The sequence below is a fragment of the Pneumocystis jirovecii genome (genome assembly GCF_001477535.1).
Source record: "Pneumocystis jirovecii RU7 chromosome Unknown supercont1.3, whole genome shotgun sequence".
In the NCBI taxonomy this organism is placed as follows: domain Eukaryota; kingdom Fungi; phylum Ascomycota; class Pneumocystomycetes; order Pneumocystales; family Pneumocystaceae; genus Pneumocystis; species Pneumocystis jirovecii.
In genome coordinates, this window is record NW_017264777.1 from 360,520 (window position 1) to 380,220 (window position 19,701).

At 26.0% G+C, this 19,701-nt stretch overlaps 9 protein-coding genes across 9 annotated transcripts; 4 read left to right on the forward strand and 5 right to left on the reverse strand.

The window, feature by feature from the left end:
* Positions 1–370: 370 nt before the first annotated feature.
* T551_00784 (uncharacterized protein) lies at positions 371–2,168 on the forward strand (the record flags this gene model as incomplete). The annotated part of the gene is made up of 3 exons (XM_018373048.1): positions 371–632; positions 680–856; positions 898–2,168. 3 exons carry the CDS (start codon positions 371–373, stop codon positions 2,166–2,168), a joined length of 1,710 nt encoding a protein of 569 aa, XP_018230794.1.
* Positions 2,169–2,816: 648 nt separating this feature from the next.
* Positions 2,817–4,099, forward strand: T551_00785 (uncharacterized protein; the record flags this gene model as incomplete). Its single annotated transcript, XM_018373049.1, has 2 exons — positions 2,817–3,735; positions 3,792–4,099. 2 exons carry the CDS (start codon positions 2,817–2,819, stop codon positions 4,097–4,099), a joined length of 1,227 nt encoding a protein of 408 aa, XP_018230795.1.
* A 210-nt stretch (positions 4,100–4,309) lies between these two features.
* Positions 4,310–5,816, forward strand: T551_00786 (uncharacterized protein; the record flags this gene model as incomplete). The annotated part of the gene is made up of 3 exons (XM_018373050.1): positions 4,310–4,780; positions 4,834–5,233; positions 5,278–5,816. 3 exons carry the CDS (start codon positions 4,310–4,312, stop codon positions 5,814–5,816), a joined length of 1,410 nt encoding a protein of 469 aa, XP_018230796.1.
* A 298-nt stretch (positions 5,817–6,114) lies between these two features.
* Positions 6,115–7,222, reverse strand: T551_00787 (uncharacterized protein; the record flags this gene model as incomplete). Its single annotated transcript, XM_018373051.1, has 2 exons — positions 6,115–7,052; positions 7,096–7,222. 2 exons carry the CDS (start codon positions 7,220–7,222, stop codon positions 6,115–6,117), a joined length of 1,065 nt encoding a protein of 354 aa, XP_018230797.1.
* Positions 7,223–7,821: 599 nt separating this feature from the next.
* On the reverse strand, positions 7,822–8,941 carry T551_00788 (uncharacterized protein; the record flags this gene model as incomplete). The annotated part of the gene is made up of 6 exons (XM_018373052.1): positions 7,822–7,866; positions 7,911–8,055; positions 8,098–8,288; positions 8,327–8,444; positions 8,485–8,749; positions 8,794–8,941. 6 exons carry the CDS (start codon positions 8,939–8,941, stop codon positions 7,822–7,824), a joined length of 912 nt encoding a protein of 303 aa, XP_018230798.1.
* A 709-nt stretch (positions 8,942–9,650) lies between these two features.
* Positions 9,651–11,605, forward strand: T551_00789 (uncharacterized protein; the record flags this gene model as incomplete). The annotated part of the gene is made up of 9 exons (XM_018373053.1): positions 9,651–9,956; positions 10,002–10,060; positions 10,105–10,145; positions 10,200–10,636; positions 10,679–11,048; positions 11,095–11,277; positions 11,321–11,411; positions 11,456–11,492; positions 11,537–11,605. The coding sequence occupies 9 exons, from the start codon at positions 9,651–9,653 to the stop codon at positions 11,603–11,605; spliced, it is 1,593 nt and encodes a 530-aa protein (XP_018230799.1).
* A 578-nt stretch (positions 11,606–12,183) lies between these two features.
* On the reverse strand, positions 12,184–12,834 carry T551_00790 (DNA repair protein rad50; the record flags this gene model as incomplete). The annotated part of the gene is made up of 4 exons (XM_018373054.1): positions 12,184–12,197; positions 12,246–12,539; positions 12,582–12,645; positions 12,688–12,834. The coding sequence occupies 4 exons, from the start codon at positions 12,832–12,834 to the stop codon at positions 12,184–12,186; spliced, it is 519 nt and encodes a 172-aa protein (XP_018230800.1).
* A 23-nt stretch (positions 12,835–12,857) lies between these two features.
* T551_00791 (MRX complex DNA-binding subunit) lies at positions 12,858–16,697 on the reverse strand (the record flags this gene model as incomplete). The annotated part of the gene is made up of 11 exons (XM_018373055.1): positions 12,858–13,541; positions 13,586–13,993; positions 14,036–14,375; positions 14,420–14,641; positions 14,689–14,778; positions 14,823–15,241; positions 15,291–15,458; positions 15,502–16,359; positions 16,402–16,485; positions 16,531–16,636; positions 16,681–16,697. The coding sequence occupies 11 exons, from the start codon at positions 16,695–16,697 to the stop codon at positions 12,858–12,860; spliced, it is 3,396 nt and encodes a 1,131-aa protein (XP_018230801.1).
* A 670-nt stretch (positions 16,698–17,367) lies between these two features.
* T551_00792 (uncharacterized protein) lies at positions 17,368–19,273 on the reverse strand (the record flags this gene model as incomplete). Its single annotated transcript, XM_018373056.1, has 9 exons — positions 17,368–17,409; positions 17,452–17,757; positions 17,799–18,006; positions 18,048–18,246; positions 18,288–18,477; positions 18,518–18,739; positions 18,789–18,853; positions 18,903–19,143; positions 19,184–19,273. The coding sequence occupies 9 exons, from the start codon at positions 19,271–19,273 to the stop codon at positions 17,368–17,370; spliced, it is 1,563 nt and encodes a 520-aa protein (XP_018230802.1).
* Between the last annotated feature and the right edge of the window lie 428 nt (positions 19,274–19,701).

Genomic DNA, 19,701 nt, shown 5'->3' on the forward strand with positions numbered 1-19,701 from the left:
TTTTATTTTTTAAAATTTTTTTCTAATTTTTCCTCACTTATAGTATTAGCAATATAATTACAAATTGTTTTTTATTTATATTATTTATGTTATTCTCCTTAGTTAATAATATATTCATTTAAAATGCATTTAAAATAATAGATTTTTATTTACTTGATGAAAATTTGATTTGTATTTATGTCTTTGATTATTTTAGCTATTATCTATCGGTTTAGCGTGATTTTTAATTGATTCTACGCGTCTTATTGATCGCGAACGTGACGCGATATTTTAATATAAACTCATCGCTGCTTCGGTTATTGTTAAAAAACCTCTATACGGTGAATAAAGGCGATAAACTGCTGAATAGCAGATATAGGACAAGCTGTTAATGGTAATTGGTATACAGGAGGGAGTCCAGTTTCTGCCAGAGGTTGTTGAGGGGTTGAAAGCAGAGAAATGGCCGTTGGGAGAAATATCTCAAAATATTGAGCTGCAAGGAACAACAAAAGTAGGAATAAATGGGCAAGATATTTCTTCATTAGAAAAGAATGGAGGTCGAGGAGCAAAGAGGACGCATACAGAATCTGAAAAGCGAGAAGTTTTGGGGGAAAAAGTGTGGCCAGTTGATGTAGAAGAAGCGTTTATGGACGGTGCGTGTTTATGGAAGGATATAAGGATTTATATTGATTTTGGGTAGCGATTGCGCGTATTCCTAAGTTAGGACGGCGTAAAATTGTTGTTGGGTCGAAACCGTGTGGTAGAAATGAGTTGATTGCTGATTATATTTATCGTCGTACTGGAAAAATACGTACCCGAAAACAGGTTTCAAGTCATATTCAGGTGTTAAAGCATCTTCGTCGAGAAGATCCTGAATGTAAAGCTGATGGTCGAATTTATGTGTATTGATGTTTTTAGTTTTAAAGATGGTTTCTGATACACCATGTCTTTCTCCTGAAAAGACGAAAACGAACACATCTTTTCTTTCTCCATCAAGTCCACCTTTTACTCAGCTTAATTCATCAGTGTCTTACCAACGTTCGAATGCATTTGATTTTTCACAAACATTGCATAGTAATTCTTTGATGTCAGATATATCTAAATATTCTTATTTTCGCATTTTGGAGTTTTCGATTTGGAAAACAACGTTTGCCTCCGAGCATGTTTATTCTCGATTAAAAGATTCTTCCTTTTCTACATCTGTTTTTCTTGATTCTTTGCCTAACTGGACTGTTCGATTTCCTTTTTTAGTTGAAGTTCTTCTTTCATCTAATGGTATCACTTGTCCGGTTTATCATGTTACTTCAACGCTTTCGATACCACCTCATATAGATAATGAAAAAAGTGCTTTTCAGGCTCATTTTGTTCTGGCAAAACCGCCTACAGTACATGATGAAACATGGGGATGTGTAATACGTATTTATACGATGAGTCAATGCATATTGGAACTTAAACAGAAAGCATTAGTGAACAATGATACAATTATTCTTCCTTTCGCTATTGATTTTTGGGCTACATTTCTTTCTGGATTAAACACATTGTCTACTGGTTGTCATTCAACAAGCACTCCTCTTAATGCTGAGAAATTAAAATGTAAGAAAGAGTGGGAAATTCATGTAGCTGTCAAAGGCATTACTGTTGTTTTTGAGGTGTTACGTTTTACGAATTCTTCTTCTCGGATGGCACTTCTTGCTTGGGAATTCGAGACAGTGTTTTCTGATGCTGGAATTACTATTTGTCGGGAAGTCGTTTTTGATCATTTTCCTTATAGTCCGTCTCATAATGAACAATTATTTACACCTTCAACTAACTATGAACAATCTACGACACCTTGTATGAATTTTCATTCGAGTCCTCTTAGTATGTATAGTACAAATTGTCCGATGCCGATTTCTAATTATTTATCTCCTCCTTCTATCTTACGATCAGCAAATATTTCCGTTTTGTTTGATAATCTTCAGCAGTATACACCCTCACAGACATCTGATATTACAAATACTTTATCATTTGTTGCATCTGAGTCTTATAGCTCTCAAGATAGGTTTTTAGCAAGTTCGGCTTCAGAAAATGAAACAGTAAGTGCTTGGCAAACTGAAAGTCTTCCTAAGCTTGGATTTTTTCCTACAAATACCAATAGTGTTTCGACGTTTGATAGTTCTGAAAATTTAAAAAAAAATGATTCTATATAATAATGATGTGTGTTTCGGGATGTGTTTAGATACATTTTGCGGCAATATTATTTTTGGTTATAGAAGAATAGATCTAATTAAAGGCAATAGCTTCTGTAAATAGAATGCATATTATTTATTGAATTTATTAATTTTTAGTACTGTTTTATTCTTAATATATTTTTATTCTCGTTTTTTAGGTTTTATGAGTATATGGAATAAATATTGTTCTAATATAAAAATGCTTAAGTTTTTTATTTAAACATTAAAATATATAGGAAAATGTTAATTAGATAAAATGGTAATAGAATATTTAATGAACTATTTACTAAGATATAGTTGTGTGTTTGTGCGTGTGTGTTTTATATTCTTATTTTGAATATATATTTTTATTTTTTAATAAATTTTACATTTTTAAAATATTACGTATATATTTATTATCTTTATCTCCTTTTTTTAAAGATAATCTTTGAAATTTGTTATCGTAAAAATTAATATTTTATTAATTTTTAGAATTTTATTTTGTATTATATATTTATATATTTAAAAATGAATAAGTTTATAATTTTTATTTATTTATATGAATTTGAAATGTTTGCTTTTCGTAAACATTTTATATATAATTAAATATTAACTGTCATTTAGTTTTTGTTTATGATAGTAATGTAAATGCATTTGTTATTCAGGATTTGCATATTAATTATAGCATTTATTAGAGGAATTGTAGGTACTGGAAGTCTTGGATTTTCTCTCAGTACTAGAAAATTGGACGGAAAATGCAAAAGTACGGATGATTATGTAAGCGATATTTTATTGATAAAGGATTATTCACAATATATTCGTGTTTTTTCAGTTAGTGATTGCAATTGTATGCAAGAAATTATGCCTGCTGTAGTTTCAGAAAAAATAAAAATTATTCTTGGAATTTGGCCTGGCGGTATTAATACTCAGCAATTTGAAATTGAACAAGAGGTTTTGAGAAAATATTTGTCTAAATATTCCTCTTATGTTTATGCAATTACCGTAGGGTCAGAAGTTCTTTATCGCAATGACTATTCAGATGATGTTTTAGCTGACCAAATTACGACTGTTCAGAAATTATTAAAGGAATTGGGACTTAGTAATATTAAAGTTGGCACTGCGGATACTTGGAACGTTTTCGCATCTGATATTGCTAATAGTGCTATTAAGGCTTCAAATATTATTTTTCTCAATTTATTTCCATATTGGCAAGGAATGGCAATAGAGGACTCTCCTATTACATTCTTTAGTGGTGTTTCTCGTGCTATGGAAGTTTCTAGGATAATAAACAATAATCTTGAGGTGTGGGTTGGTGAAACAGGATGGCCTACAGGTGGGATTTCTTATGGGAATTCATTACCAAGTGTAGAAAATGCTGCTTATTATTGGGAAAATGTTATTTGCCCGTCTTTATATAATGGCCTTAATGTTATTGTTTTTGAGTTAACAGATGAGCCATGGAAGGGCGATGCTGTTGGGTTAACTGGTCAAAGTTCAGATGTTGAAAAATTTTGGGGTGTTTTTGATATTAGGAAAAAAAAAAAGTATAATTTAGAGTGTCCTAAAGGTATCATAGTTTAATATTCTATTTACTAAGTATGTTGAAAACTAATATTTATAAAGAATCTGAAAAAAATATACCTTCTATTAATAGTGTAGTTAAGATTTCATCGGATTCTGATTCTAATGATTTTATTGGTTCTAAGGATGACTCTGCTGATTTTGATTCAAAGGATGACTCTGTTGATTCTGAGAATGAATCTAACGATACTGATAATAATTTGATTCCTGATTCTGATACTGATCAAGTACCTCAAGATACAGATGATATAAATATATCGTCTCGTGAATCCTTTATTCTTAAAAATAATATATTTTGCATTAGTTTTATTTTATTTATTTTTATGATTATTTTTTATCAATTTTATTAGGATGTGGTTAGCTTTTGTTTAGGAAGTTACTGAATGTTTTGTTTATAGAGTTATATTGATGAAAATTGAATTATTTATTGTTATACGCATGTAGGAAAATTAAAATTTCATTTTTGAACTTTATCGAAATATTTTTATTGAATATGAAATAAATAAATTATAAAATTATTTATCTAAGAGCTATTTTTGTCATGTTTTAATTACTTATTGATGGGTGTGAAATATCTTATATCGTTTATTCGTCGTTTTTCTCCAAGTTCTATTAAGAAAGTTAGCGAGAAAGAATTAAGATATAAAACGTTGGCAATTGATGGCACATTGCTTCTTCGTCGTGGATTTGCTTCTCCTTGGATTTCTACAGTGGATAAATGCCCTCATGTTGTTTGGGCGCTTTATCTTGCAAGGATTTGTAGATTTTATAAAGTGACTCCAATTATTGTATTTGATGGACGATATTCTGCTCCTGCAAAAACAAATGAAAAGATTAGAAGGATGCATATTAAAGAAAATAATAGAAGGCTTCTTGTAGAAAAAACAAGACAAGCTGCTCGTTTGAAAAAATTATTAAAAATTGCGTATCAAATTTCAGAATTAAATATAAATGATAAAAATTTTATTAATTTATTTTTAAAGAAAGCAATTCAAGCATATAATGGCTTTAAATATGATTTACACGATTCTGTATGTTTAAAATAAATATATATATTTTTTTTAATAAAACTTAATTTATATAGAATTTTTATCAAGACAATTTAAAAATGGAGTTGCAAACATGGATAAGAGATGAGCTTTTTGTGTGTAAAAATGAAAATTTTATATTAGAGAAGCTCATAAATCAAATAATTGACTATATTTATGATATTTTTTCAGATTTTACACCTGAATTAATGTCTGAATTTTCTATATTAGATAATTTATTAGACCCATATGCTAAAGACATGCTTAAGCATGACTTGGAAAAACGTCAAATATCTATAAATAAGTTTATTCAGAAATTATCTCGTCGCTTATCTTCTCCAACATGGGAACAAATTAATCAAACAAAAACTATTTTTGAAATTCTTGGAATAACAGTTTTAACCTCTCCCCCTGGTTATGAAGCAGAAGCCGTTGCAAGTTCTTTAGTTAATAGCGGTATTTTTGTTTTTTTATATTTTTTTGTATATTTAATATTTTAGGAATAGCTGATTTTGTTGTAACAGAGGATACTGATGTTTTAGTGTTAAATGCAAAAATGCTTCGAGGTTTTATGTCAATGAGAGGGTTGGCTAATAAAAATAGCGAAAATTCTTTTTTCCCTCCAAATATGTTTATGATTGATCCTATTGATGTCCGATTGAATTTGGATAATATTTCTTTAGATTCGTTCATTGATTTCGCGATATTATGCGGAACAGATTTTTGCAATACAATACATGGATTAGGATGTTATGGAGCTTTTTTTCTTATTCAAAAATATCAAAATATAGAATTAGTTTTGGAAAATCTTTCTGAATTTAAGACAAAGTCCGGAAGACAAAAATACATTGCTCCAGAAAATTATATTCAAGAAGTTCAAGTTGCTAGAAAGGTATTTAAATGTATCCCACATACTCGTTTTTATGATTCTAAATTGACTGTTCCTGATGTTCCTTGGTTTAATATCACAGAAAACGATTGGAAAATGCTTGAAAATAATGTTATTAAGGAATATAAATTGGATCAATTTGAGCCATGATTCTTATCGCCTTCTAAAACTTCTTTTTTTATAAATAAAATAAAAGACGATCAGATATTAAAAAATACATGTGGAAAGCCATTATGTTATTAGTATCCTTAACTATGTGTTTTGATTTTGTTATAAACGTATTAGTCGTTCTGAATAAAACTGTCAAGTAAAAGTAAATGCATTAAATGGAATTATCGCATTAAATAATGATTTATATTGCTGTGATAGTAAGTTAAATTGTATTTTTTGTTGCAGATAAGCTTTACATATAAATTCAAAAAAATGCTCCAAGAAATGATACATTTTCTTATAATTTATAAGAAGGAACTAAAATGAATAATAAAGATATTGCTATTGCTGTAACTCCGATTAATAGTAGTACCCATAAAGCTCTTTTTAGTAATAGTTTTTTGACATATGGTTCTCGTATGCGCATATATGATAAAAAGGTTGTTTCTGATAATCCAATAATGACTAGAATGGGATCAAGAAAATATTGATGTGCATAAAGACAGTATATTCCTATTAAAAATGGTATGAATACCCATGTTCGTTTGCTTCTTGTTGCACCAAGGAAAATTAAAGTAAAACCCGCCCAAAGTCCTGCAAATAGAGATAAAAGACCTAAAAGTAGTCGAAGGAGACTGCTTAATGGAATGATATTTCCTAGGGCTTTGGCCTGCAAAAAACCCGGGTATGCATCACGTTCCATGGCCTGAAATACATAATCTCTTGCTTCGTCAAAAACTTCTGGATCATCTCTTCCATCTACTTCTATTGCAGTTGCAATTCCTCGAAGAATATGAGAAGGAAGCGCTACTTCTCTTTCTGCACCTTGAATTAAGTATGCATAAAGTACTCTTTCTGCAGATGCACGAATATCCTTACGGTTGATAGTTTGTGTCACTTCTGATGAATTATGGGACTCTTCTGATGAAATGCAAGATTCTCTATTGCGTCCTTTATTAGTGCTATTACGATTATTATTTAATTCAGCGTTTATTGGTCCATAGTTGTGAAGATTTGATGCTACAATATGAACATCGATATCTTTATCTGAACACATAGTAGAACGTAAATAATCCCCTTCTTCTCCTTCTTTGAAATTCTTTAGTTTTTCTTTTGTATTTTTATCAAATTCGTTTGGTGTTGAAACAAGAATAGATCTTCGTAGTTCCCGCACATATAGGCGACATAATGATGTATGTTGCATAATGTCTAACCATAAATCAAGGTCTATTACAACTATTTGTCAGTTTTATTTAAACATGTATTTTTGTGCGCATACAATCGACACTTTGTGCCTGGTCTCTCATATAGATGTAAAAATTGAACAGATCAACTGGTGGTTCTGCTCTTCGAGAAAGAACTTCATGCAATGTAGGTAACCTATCTCTAAAGTCTTTACATGACATAGTAAAAATTTTTTTATTCTAAAGAATATTTGTTAAATTTTTTTGTTACTATAATTTCATTATTTTAGATTTATCAAAATTTATGGTTACTATGGTTACGTTTTATTTTTAATGTGTAATAATAAAATGTGAAGATAATATTTTTAAATAGATTAGAAAATCAATATTTTTATAGAAACTGCATTTTCTATTTTTAAATGGATGTATATTGTTATTTTATTTATATTTACTTTTTGATACTGTAATGTTTACAAGTATTTTTTAATTTAATGTTTGAAATTTAATTTTAAATTTTATAATATAATATATTAGTGGTATTAAATTTATTCGAATATTATTGAAATATTTTTACTATAGTCTTTTATAATCTTGTTATATAGTTATATTAGAATAATTATTATAAATGAATACCTAATATTTAAATGTTATGTATTTTAATTAAAATAGCTTATATAATTAGAATAATTATAAATATACGATAAAGGCTTTAGGAAATGTATATGAAATATAAAGAATATTTATTTTTTTAAAATAATCACCTATATATTTCAGGATATTTTGGATAATTTAAGTAAATATATTAAACATTATAGTTCTATTTATTCATTATAAAAATTATTTTCTATTCCTGTGCTTGATAACATCTATGATTTTTTAGTATAATTAAGTAAAATTTATATTATTATACTCTAAAATCAACAAAACTATATTTCCCCTCTCCCGTCTCAATCATAAACTGCATGCTTAATACTCCATTTTGATCTGTTCTAATGCTTACTTTGATTGCTGAAGACATTGCATGCATTGAATGTCGTATCATGGAAAATTTATAACTATTGAATATTATTTAATTTTTTTAAACAATAAAATAATACCTATTTTCTACAACACTAGAACAAGAAAATGTCTCAATAACATCTTTTTCATTTGTATAATCTATTATTACACTTCCCATAGTACCAACTGAACTCAAGCGTAAGTATGGATATTGTGGTGATGAACGTATTGTAAGTAATTCACTGGAAGTGAATTCTAATTCTTGTATAGCATCATAAAGTGACTCGCTCTAAATATGTTTAAAAAATAATGTAAATATATATATACTTCTACTTTTATAATAATTTTTTGATTTAACATATTGTTTTGTAAAAATATGTCAGTAATATCTTCTTTTTCAAATGTAGTAAGCTCACATGTTGTAACCATTCCACTCTCCTGTATTCTTTAAAGTATTAGACACTTTATTAATATTTGGATAATACATAAAAACAAAAGGATGCCCATCACCAATATAAGATAAATGACAACTACCTCCTACACGTAAAATATTTTGTTGTAATTTTTTATTAAGTATAAAATTTTTTTCTTTTAAGTCATTGTTCATAATGTTAAAACATTCTAGCATAGCTAAAAGTGAAACTGTAAAAAATATTGGTGTATTAGGGCTATTATTATTGTCCATAGATTCTTGACTAGAAGAATTAAAGCGATAAAATGAGAACATACTTTTATCCAGAAAAGCATGGGCTAAAAATTCTTAACTTTTTATTACTATAAATATTTCTTATGACCTTGTAATGAAAGGCTGTCTTCGACTGTCAATTTAAGTCCTTCTGATGATATTCTAACTATACATCTTGGCTTAAATGCAATACATTTTAGCAAAGTAATAATAGGCATGACAGTATCTGTAACTGCTGAAAATATGGGCTCTTTCATTGGTTTATTATTGTACCTTTAAGTTGTTATATCAACACATTTTAGATTTAGATTTAAGACGATAGATATAAATAAAAATAAATTAAATAAATAATAGTCTTAAGTTACATTAAATTATATGTTTGATTTATTTATTAAAGCAAAACTTTAGATATTTTAGTAATTAATATTACACATAAACTCCCAAACTACACATTAGATAAATAGCACTAAATCTATATATATTTAATATGATTTTATTGTTTCTATAGGAGAATTTACCCGAAAAATATGCAAGATATAAAAACATAACTAATTAATTTAGTCATATAAATTTTTTTTGCTGTTTTATATTTTGTTCTAATGAAAAATTAGCATTGATTTATATATTAGTTTTAGAAAGTATCACAGTTTAAATAGTATTGTGAATAAGAATCCTAAGAATAATAAAATAAAAGTTATTTTTTTGTGAAGTTTCATAGGAATTAATGGTAAAAACGTTTCCGCTTTTTCAAAAGCTTCCTAAAATGATGAGTTGAATTAATATTAGAAAGTATTAGAATATGTTTTCTGATATACTTTTGTTTTTTCATATAAATAATCTTTATTTTGACTCATGGTTATTTCAAAAAAATACTTTTTTACTAATATATTTCAATCGATGATCAATTTTAAACTGAAAACTTTAAAAACTTTGAAAAGATAAAAGAAATTATAATGAATAAAAAATATGCCATTGAATAAAGATATTGAAAATACAGTGTTAACATATCCGTTCCCATGTGATGGTTCCTTTGAAATATCTGATATACAAAAATTTATGATCGTTGCACGACATTCATCGTGTTCATACAATGATTGTACTTGTTTAGGATGGAAACCTATTGATAACCCAAATAAAATCATAAAAAGAGAGTGTATAAAATGTGGTCATACTATTTATCAGCATGTTGGTGAAGTAGATATTGAAAGTGATGCAAAAGATGAATTTTTTCGAAAAGTTAAAGTTGCTAATAGATGTGATGAGTTGTTGAACGTAAAATTTTATTTGTATTTGATTTTGTTTTTGATTGTTTTAAAGGAGAATGGCATGTTATTTGATTTTGATTATATAAATGATGATATTAAATCATTAAGAAAGTATAAAATTCTTTATTATTGTATGTTATATTTATTTTTTATAGACAAATGATACTTCCTAGTGATTCACTTGGTTTTAATAGAAGTATTTGAATTAAAAGTAAATAAAAAATTATACGTTTTCTTATTATTTTGTTAGGTTTAAAAAGGGGGTATTCTGTTGATGAATCACTTTCGAGTTTTAAAAAATATAAAAATTTTCAAGAAAATATGAATGACAATGATGCAGAGGTAGATGAAAATGATTCTAGATGTAATTGTTATACGTTTTCTATAAAAGAAAAACCTGTTGTCATTGAAGAACGACAAGGTCTTATTGAATTTCGTGTTGTGAATAATGATAATTCTCGTGATAACCTAATAATACTTACGGGACTTAAAAATATTTTCCAAAAACAACTTCCTAAGATGCCTAGAGAGTATATTGCTAGGTTAATTTATGATCGGAATCATTTGTCTATGGCTATTGTAAAAAAGCCATTAACAGTTGTAGGCGGTATTACTTATCGTCCTTTTTATCATAGAAGATTTGCTGAAATTGTATTTTGTGCAATAACATCTTCTGAACAAGTAAAGGTTTAGTGTTTTGTTTTTAATATATATTGTCTAACGGTAAAGGGTTATGGTTCACATTTAATGAATCATCTTAAGGATTATGTTAAAGGAACTTCTTCAATTATGCATTTTTTAACATATGCAGATAATTATGCTATTGGTTATTTCAAAAAGCAAGGATTTTCTAAAGATATTACATTAGATAAACCTATTTGGATAGGCTATATTAAAGATTATGAAGGTGGAACTATTATGCAATGTACTATGTTGTCAAGAGTACGTTATTTAGAGTCTTCTCAGATGTTAGCTAAACAAAAGTATGCTATTCAAGAGATTATTAGGAAAAAATCTAAATCGCATATTATATATCCTGGATTAGATGTGTTTAAAAAAGGTGCTATTTCAATAGATCCGCTTTCAATTCCTGGTTTAAGTATTTTGTCTTTTTATTCTTAGCATGTGTTTAGTAATTGTTTTAGAAGAAATAGGATGGTCGCCTGAAATGGATGAATTTGCACAAAGACCTAAACGTGCTGTTTTTTTTCTCACTCTTCAACATTTACTTACTGAAATGCAAAATCATCCATCTTCTTGGCCATTTATTCAACCTGTAAATAAGGACGAAGTTCCGGATTATTATGATGTTATAAAAGAGCCTATGGGTAATTTTGAGTTAAATTGTTATATTTTTCTAATTAAATATAGATTTGTCAACCATGGAGTTTAAATTAGAAAATGATCAGTATGATTCTGTAGAAAGTTTTTTGTATGATGCAAAATTAATATTTAATAACTGGTAAACATTTATGATTTTTGAAATTTTTGAATTTAATAATTTAGTCGGTCATATAATAATGAAACAACAACATATTATAAGGTTTTTATTTTTATCAACATAATGTAAAGTTTAATTTTATATAGAATGCTACTAAATTGGAAAAATTTTTAATTTCAAAAATAAAAGAAACTGAGTATAATTATTTTACTTAATTATAAAGATGTATTTTTATATTTATTATTAAACAATTCTATTAGAATTTGAATCATTATATTGAAAAATTTGTGATTTAAAATATTTTATATTTTAGTTTTTGGTAATTTTACTAAATTTGTTTTTTTTTTGTATATAACATTATTGGATTTAAGATATTTTATATAGTTTTACTCATTTAATTGATTCTTAAGAGAATATAAAAATTAATATCATAAGAATGCAATTTCTGTTTATATTTTATTTTAAAATATATTCTAACATTAGTTTTTTTTAGATTTATATTTAATAATTTTATTAATTTTGAGATATTATCTAGGAAAACATATTAATATTTGTAATATTATTTATCAAAAACAAATATGAAATTAAATTTGATATATGATTTGGTTATATACTAATTATTTAAAAATATAATAAAATTAAAAAAATAATAGAAAAAAATAAAATATAAATTTTAAAAATCTTTTAGGCCATTTATAATAAATATATTATGAAAATATATTTAATAAATCAGAAAATATTTATAGATGTTGAAAAAAGTCATATTTGATATATTTTTATGTTAGCTTTAGTATTATATTACCTCGGCTAATATAAAATGTTTAGTTAGTACGCAAAAGCATAAAGTATACATACATATTCTTTGTTTTTCGATTACGCTCTTTTGTTGCTCATTTCGGCTAATTCTGTAATAGTAATCACAATAGTCACTGCAACTCATCATCCTTAAAAAATCTTCATCATGAGTAATAACAATCAATTGAAAATTAGCTTGTTGACGCCGCTGAAGGATAATATTTGCTAAGGATATAGCTAAAGACTGTATATTTTCACGATCAAGGTTAGTTGTTGGTTCATCTAATGCTAAAATACCGCAATTTGTACCAAAGCATTCTGCAAGTGCAAGTCTGATGATAATACTTGCTAAAACTTGATATTTTTAATAAATTATGTGCTACTATTTTCACTTACCTTTTTGACCTGCGCTACATCTTCCTCTCATATCAAGTTCTGTATCGCCTTTTATCATACAGACCTTATATAAATTAGTTTGATTTTCAAAAGTTAAATAGTTTACTCTATAATTATATGATCTATTTTCTTTTAGGTTTTCATTATCTGATCTTATAAGAATTGTATCTACATCTGTTCCACAATATGTTTTTTTCCATAATTCATCAACAATTCTGTTAATTTCTTCCATTTTAAGGCTATGATATTTCATAATTGCACTTAATTATTAGTAAATTATAGCATTTGTGCATTTACACACTTATCCAATGCTTTCCCGTATTTTTGTAGATCGTCATTTACTTTAGCCATTGTGCGTGTTCTTATTAACTGTTTTCTATATTGTTCATGTATATCTTTATATTCTTCTAATTCATTTTCATAGATCTGAAGCTGATTGCTTAACTCTTTAATTTCACCTAATAAACTCGCTCGTTTTGCTACTAATTGCTCATGTATATCCTTTAGTTTAGTACAATTTAACAAATATTGTTCTCTATCTATTTCCGCATTTTTTTTCTCTAAATCCGAAATATTTTCTATAATTTTTGTAATTTCGTTTTCTATTTTCCTACATCTTAAGTTATCAGTAATATTTCTTTCCATGGTTTTTATATCTGAAATTGCTTTTTCAAGGTCGTTAATCTCTTGTGTAATATTAGTGATTTTTTTATCTAAGTCTGTAATTAATTTTTGTATATTGGATATTTTTTCTTTGCATAAATTTAGGTCTTCTTGACTATTTTTGCGTATTTTAAGTTCTGAATTAATATCAATAAGTTGGTTATATTTTTGCTGTAATTCATTAGAATATTCTTGAGCTTGTTCTTCTTCTTTTATTGCTTCTTCTCTAACCTCTTTTAAAGATTTATGAAGCTGAGATATTTGAGGAGAGAGTGTTTTTAAATCTATATCTATTTCCTGAAAATTATTAGAACTAAATTTATTTTAAAGGATTTATTTACATCAATTTCTTTGTTAAATTTAGAAATATCATCTATTATTTTATTTTTTTTATTAACGAGATTGTTTTTTTCTTTTAATTTATATTCAGCTTCGTTTAATTCTATTTGTATATCTTTATATAGAACGTTGTTCTCTGATATTTGGAGTTTACATATTTCTTTTTCAGAACACAAAAGAGATAGTTCGTCGTTTATTTTTTCTTTTTTATATTTAAAGCTTTCAAGTTCAGATTGTAGTTCTTGAAATGTTCTAGAACATCCTAATTCTTGTAAATTTTTTTCAAAATTTTTAAAAGATAATGTCAAATTATCTATTTCTTTTTGACAGTGAATTATTTCTATATTTACTTTTTCTAAGGACTGAAGTTCTTCAAGTGATTTCTTTGTTGTTTCGAGTATTTGAGAATTCTAATAAATTAATAAAGTTTTTGATTTTAATATGATAAATACCTTTTCCAGATAACTTAGTAATTCTTTAATGTCATTCTCAAAATTATTTATTTTAATTTTTTCATTAGGAATTTCTGAATTTTTTAATTTTTGAAAAGTATCAAATATAGTTTTTATATTTTTTAATTTTTCCATATCTTCTTCTAGTTTTTTTAATGATTCTAAAAATTGTTTTTTTTTATTCTGTATATTTTCTATATGTTTTTCTATAGTTTTTTCAAATTCTAAAATTTCCTGATTATTAAAAGATCTCATACATAATATACAAAATTTTTGTTCATGCATTTTCATTTTTGATTCTAGAAAATAATCATTTATATGTTTTAAATTTAGTATGTATCTAAATAATATTAGATAACTATATTTTATGTAAAAAATATAAACTTTGTAATTTCCTCTAATTCTTTTTTTTTAGATTCATATGTTTGTAAAAAATAATCAATTGAATCACATACTTCTAAAATTTGCATTTCATAGAAATTTTTTTGGTTTATTTTATTGTTGAGATTTTCTTTAGCTATATTTATTATATTTTCTGTTTCTGAAAGTTTTTGTTTAGCGATTTCATATTTTTTTTCTAGCTCTTTAAATTCGTTTTTTTTTTTGCTTTATATTGTAAGCGTATTAAGAAATTCAATCTTTCTATAACTCACTTGTATTCGTTTTTTATGAACTGTTCTTCAGCGTTGAAATTTATAATATTTTCAGTTAAATTTTCAATTTTTTTCCTATTTGTTTCAATCCTTTTAAAATAAGACTTAGAAATAAAACTAGTGATTACAATTACAATATATAAAGCATTTTTTTTTTATTATTTAATTCTTCTTTTATAATTTCATATTTTGCCTGAATTTCTATTTTATTGGTTCCTTTGGCTAGCTCTTCATTTAATATAGTAATAACTTCTTCATGAGATCTTAGGTCATTTTGTTTTTGCCTTATTTTTTCGTCCCATTCATTCTTCTGAAATTCTATATTATACTCTTTTATTTTTTTATCTATATTTGTTATCTTAGTCCTTAGTATATTTATACTTGATTCATCTATTGATAGCTCGTCTAAATTGTTTTGAAGAGTTTCAATTTTTTTTTCTGAAAGTCTTATATTTTGTCTCACTGTCGTTTTTTTTTGTTCAAGCATATTTTCTTTAAAAAGAAGTTCTTGAAGTTTTTCATTTAGCTTCCCTTCTTTTTTTCTATTTTCTTTCTTAAGTTTTTTTTAAATAGAAGTAGTATACTTTAAAAGTGAAAAATACCTTTAAATTATCTAACAAATACTTTTGTTCATTGTTTTTTGAAAACATGTCTTTCAAAAGTGCTTCTATTTCTTTTTCACTTGAATTTACGTCATAATTTATAAATTTATGATTTGTAATAACTTCTTTAATTAAACTTTGTTGTTTTAAAACTAATTTTTGAAATATCTATGAATATTAATAATATCTATTTTTGAAAAAAATATATTACTTCTAGTTCTGCTAATAATTTTCCTTCTTCTGACATAGTAGTTCCTAAGTCATTTCTAGAAAATGTTATTTGTTTTTTTAAATTTTCATATTCTTTTTTTTTTAAGTTTATTAATGTTAATGTATCTTCTTTTTTTTTTTTAAAATTTTCAAGCATATTTTCCAATTCTTGGTTGCTTTCTTCGTAATGGGTAATATTATTACCTAAATCATTTAATGTATTTAATAACAGAACTTTTTCATGTTTTAATCTTTCTATTTCAGAAATTACATGTTCAATTTCTTTTCCTGAACGAAGGAGTTCGTCTTGTTCTGAAAGGTTTAATTGTATTTGTATATCAAGTGTGTTTATTTTAGTTTGATTTTTTGTGATTTTTTCTATAATTTCATCTGATAATTTTTTTATTTTATCTGCTTTTTCCTTGTTAGACCTATAGTGTTCTAATGTTATTTCATCAATTTTAATTGTTGTTGTTTGTTCTTTCCTAAGATTTTTTATTTGATCTAAAGCTTTAGTATAACGAAGAGCTTCAAAAATTTCATCAAATCTTTTCTTTAAAACGGCTGGTTCACTAAGGGGCCAATTGCTATCTTCTTGGTGACAAAATATTACATAATCGAGTACAGCTTTGCTAACTCCCAAAGATATAGGTATTTGCGCATCAAGTTCTGCACATTTATTGCTAATTGCCAATCTCTCTCCGTTTTTGAAGATTGCCAATTGCCCATCAAGGGTTTTTTGTGAACGTGTTGTTTTTTTGACTAAAAGTTGTAAAGATCTAGTACATATCATTTTTGCACCGTTTGTATTTTTGAAAGAAAGCTTCACTTGTGCCAAAACTTCCTTTTCACCACATATCTTTTATATATTATTAATGTTAAATTGAATTATAAACGTTACATTTGGATCATGAATAAATGCACCTCCTTTGGAATTAGGTGGTAAATCTCCTGTAGTTGAATATCTTAAACATTCTATAATAGTCTAGAGAAAATTAATTATAGTTGGATATTAAATAAAAACTCTGACTGTTTTTCCAGAACCGTTATGGCCGACAATTAGTGTTAAGGGACTGTAGAATTGAATAGTTTCTCTGACATTAATATCAAAAGACCGTATTCCCATAATACTTAATCTGATATAATTTTAATCTGTATATCCTTGAATAAAAAAAATAACTTCTCAATGGACGACATTTTTTAGATAGTAGGTATATATAGGTATATATGTTATATGTATATATATTTCTTAAGAGGATTAAAGAAGTAGATTATTTGGATTTTTCTCCTTAAATAATATCTAAAACGTATTATAATTTTTAGCTCTAATTTGGTTTCCATAGTAATAGTTTATTTTTTAAATTTAATTAGCTTTGTAATGTTGAAGAAAATAATATGTTGAATTAAAGTTAAATATATTCGTATATTTTTGTTTTAGAAAAAAAGAACTGAAATTTGTTATTATTATATTTTATGATTTAAAAATGTGAGAAAATATTGTTTGAGATTAAAAATCTTAAATTTTTTTTTAATAATTTTAATTTAGTTTCAATAATTTAAATTTTCCATTTTTTTATTTAAATAATTAAGATTTTAATAAATTTATGAAATAATTTTTAAAACTTTCGAAAATATCAAATGAAAATTATAATATATTCTATTATTTACTTTAAAATCAATTTTATAGTAAAATTATTTTTTTTGTAAATTTATTATTTTGTAATTTATTAGATGAAATTTTACATTACTTTTATTGATAAAATGATATGCTTTTTATAAAACGATGTTTTTAATGCATTTTAATGATATTATATTATTTACTGAAATAATATAAATCAAGTATCGCGAATAAAAGAAATCTAAGATATTATCCTGTATATATTATACCCATACATTCAGAAGCAATGCTCTATAGTCATGTTATAAAATATATTGTAGTTTTAGTAAATACTTTAAAAAATCTTCTCCATTCAAGAGGATCACCTTTATTTTTCACAAAATCAATTATAAATAAATCATTTTTTCCTAATTTATGTATATTTATTTGTCCTTGAAGAGGGCATTTTCTTTTATCTGTACATATAATTGGAATAGATATATCTAATGTTGATAAAAATAGAGTATCTGGAATTATAATGGAATATTTTGCTAATGCTTTTTGAAGTATAGAAATAAGAATAGAATTTGACGTTGTTGAATAAAACCTAGTGAGACGCTCAGGTGGGCATATATCATGGAAGCGTTGGGCACGTTGAGTCTACAATATTTAATAAAAAATAAAGAAACTTTAAGAAATACCAAGGATTCTAAAAACTGGGTAGATGGTGAGAATTGACTCAACGAAGGATCTTCAGAAATAATATCAGAAAGACTATTAGATTTAAATTGACTTGGAAATCTAATAGGCTGAGACGAAGAAATAGGAGCACTTATACTAAATCCATTTTTTGTTTGATTATGCATTAAAGGAGGTGTATTATTGTTTTCTGTACTATTGTTTTCTGTACTATGATTGTTAGTTATATACATATGAAACAGATATCATACATTGTTTCCAAAGAAAGCGTTTGTTGACTGCCTTTAACTTGTAACTTTTTCATAAGTCTATTTCCAAGTACTAAAGGATTACAGCAAAGACCATTTTCCCCTAAAAAGTAATTTTTTCTATTTACCCAAGGATGATTTGATGCTTTTTTAAGAGTCATACGTTCAGATGGATTGATAGTTAATAGCCCCTGAAGAAGTGCTTAAAATATGAATAATTTTTACTTTTATAGGATTTCATACACAATGCTGATGAATCTAATTGATTCCAAGGTTCATAGAGATATAATTGATTTTTGTGTTTTTGAAATAAGCAAAAATTAGAATCAAAGTTAGTTGGTTCTGACCATGGAGTATTTCCAAAAAATAATGTATACAAAACAATCCCACAAGACCATGTATCTACTGCTTCTCCATCATATTCACCTGTAATCTATAATTTGTAAGTAGTTTTTAGATAGAAAAAACACAACTTCAGGCGCAATATATGGAGGACTTCCACATGTTGTAGAAAGTTTTCTTGTTTGGTTATTATATCTGAATAGTGATGCTAATCCGAAGTCTGATATTTTAAGATTTCCATCTCCATCAAGCAATATGTTCTCTGGTTTAATATCTTGCAGATATGTTACTTTTGAACTAAAGAGGAAATAATGTATACCTCTATGGGCAACGCCTTTCGAATGTAAATGTTTCTGATATATGTCAATATTGAAAATATTTAGTTTCTATGATTATATTTACCACACCAGAAATTAACTGACTGAAAAAGTAATGTGCGATTTCTGGGTCTACGCCTAAATCTGGTTCTATAATATATTAATATTACTTTAATAATATTTGAAAATTATTTTGAACCTATTTTATCAAAAAGATCTCCTCCATATGCATATTCCAAAGCAATCCATCTCCAGTTAGAATTTTCGTTAGATGCAATAAATTGAAGAATATTATGATGACAAGTACAAAGTTTATGAAGAGCAACTTCACATGCAATTTGTTTTTTTGTGACTGCATTTATAATAGCTAAATTTTTATGTATAAATTTAACTGCAAAAATATCTTTAGAGTGAAGGTCTCGACAAAGTCTAACTCTAGACTTTATGTTATAAAGTACTATAAGAAAGAATATAGAGTACACACACAGAAAATGCTCCTGTACCAATAATTTGTCCTGGATAGAATGGCAAATTTTCTGGAAGCTCTTCATCTAATAATATTTCCTGCATTATAGTTCTTTAATCTTTTATTATATTATATACTTGTCATTTATATAGTATTTGTCTTGGTTTTTATATTAACTTTATTCTAAAACTACGTTTTAAAATAGACTAAGTTTTTATATTTAGGTTATTCATAATTTTTAAAATTTTATAAACAAATTTAGACGTCATTTTTGATATAATTTATTCTAAATAATACATTCTTTTTAATTATTTCTAATATTATAACATTATGAGTCTTTTAAATTTATAATTAATGCTTATGACTAATGCTTTAATATGCATAATTTTTAGTTTAGGGTTTATGTTGCCTTTATACCGTTTCCGGTTGTCGCTCACCTCCCTTTCAATATAATGTTAATACATTACGTCGTTAATTACTTTCTTCGAAATTATCAAAACATTAGCAATTAAATTACGAGAGGAAGTTGAAA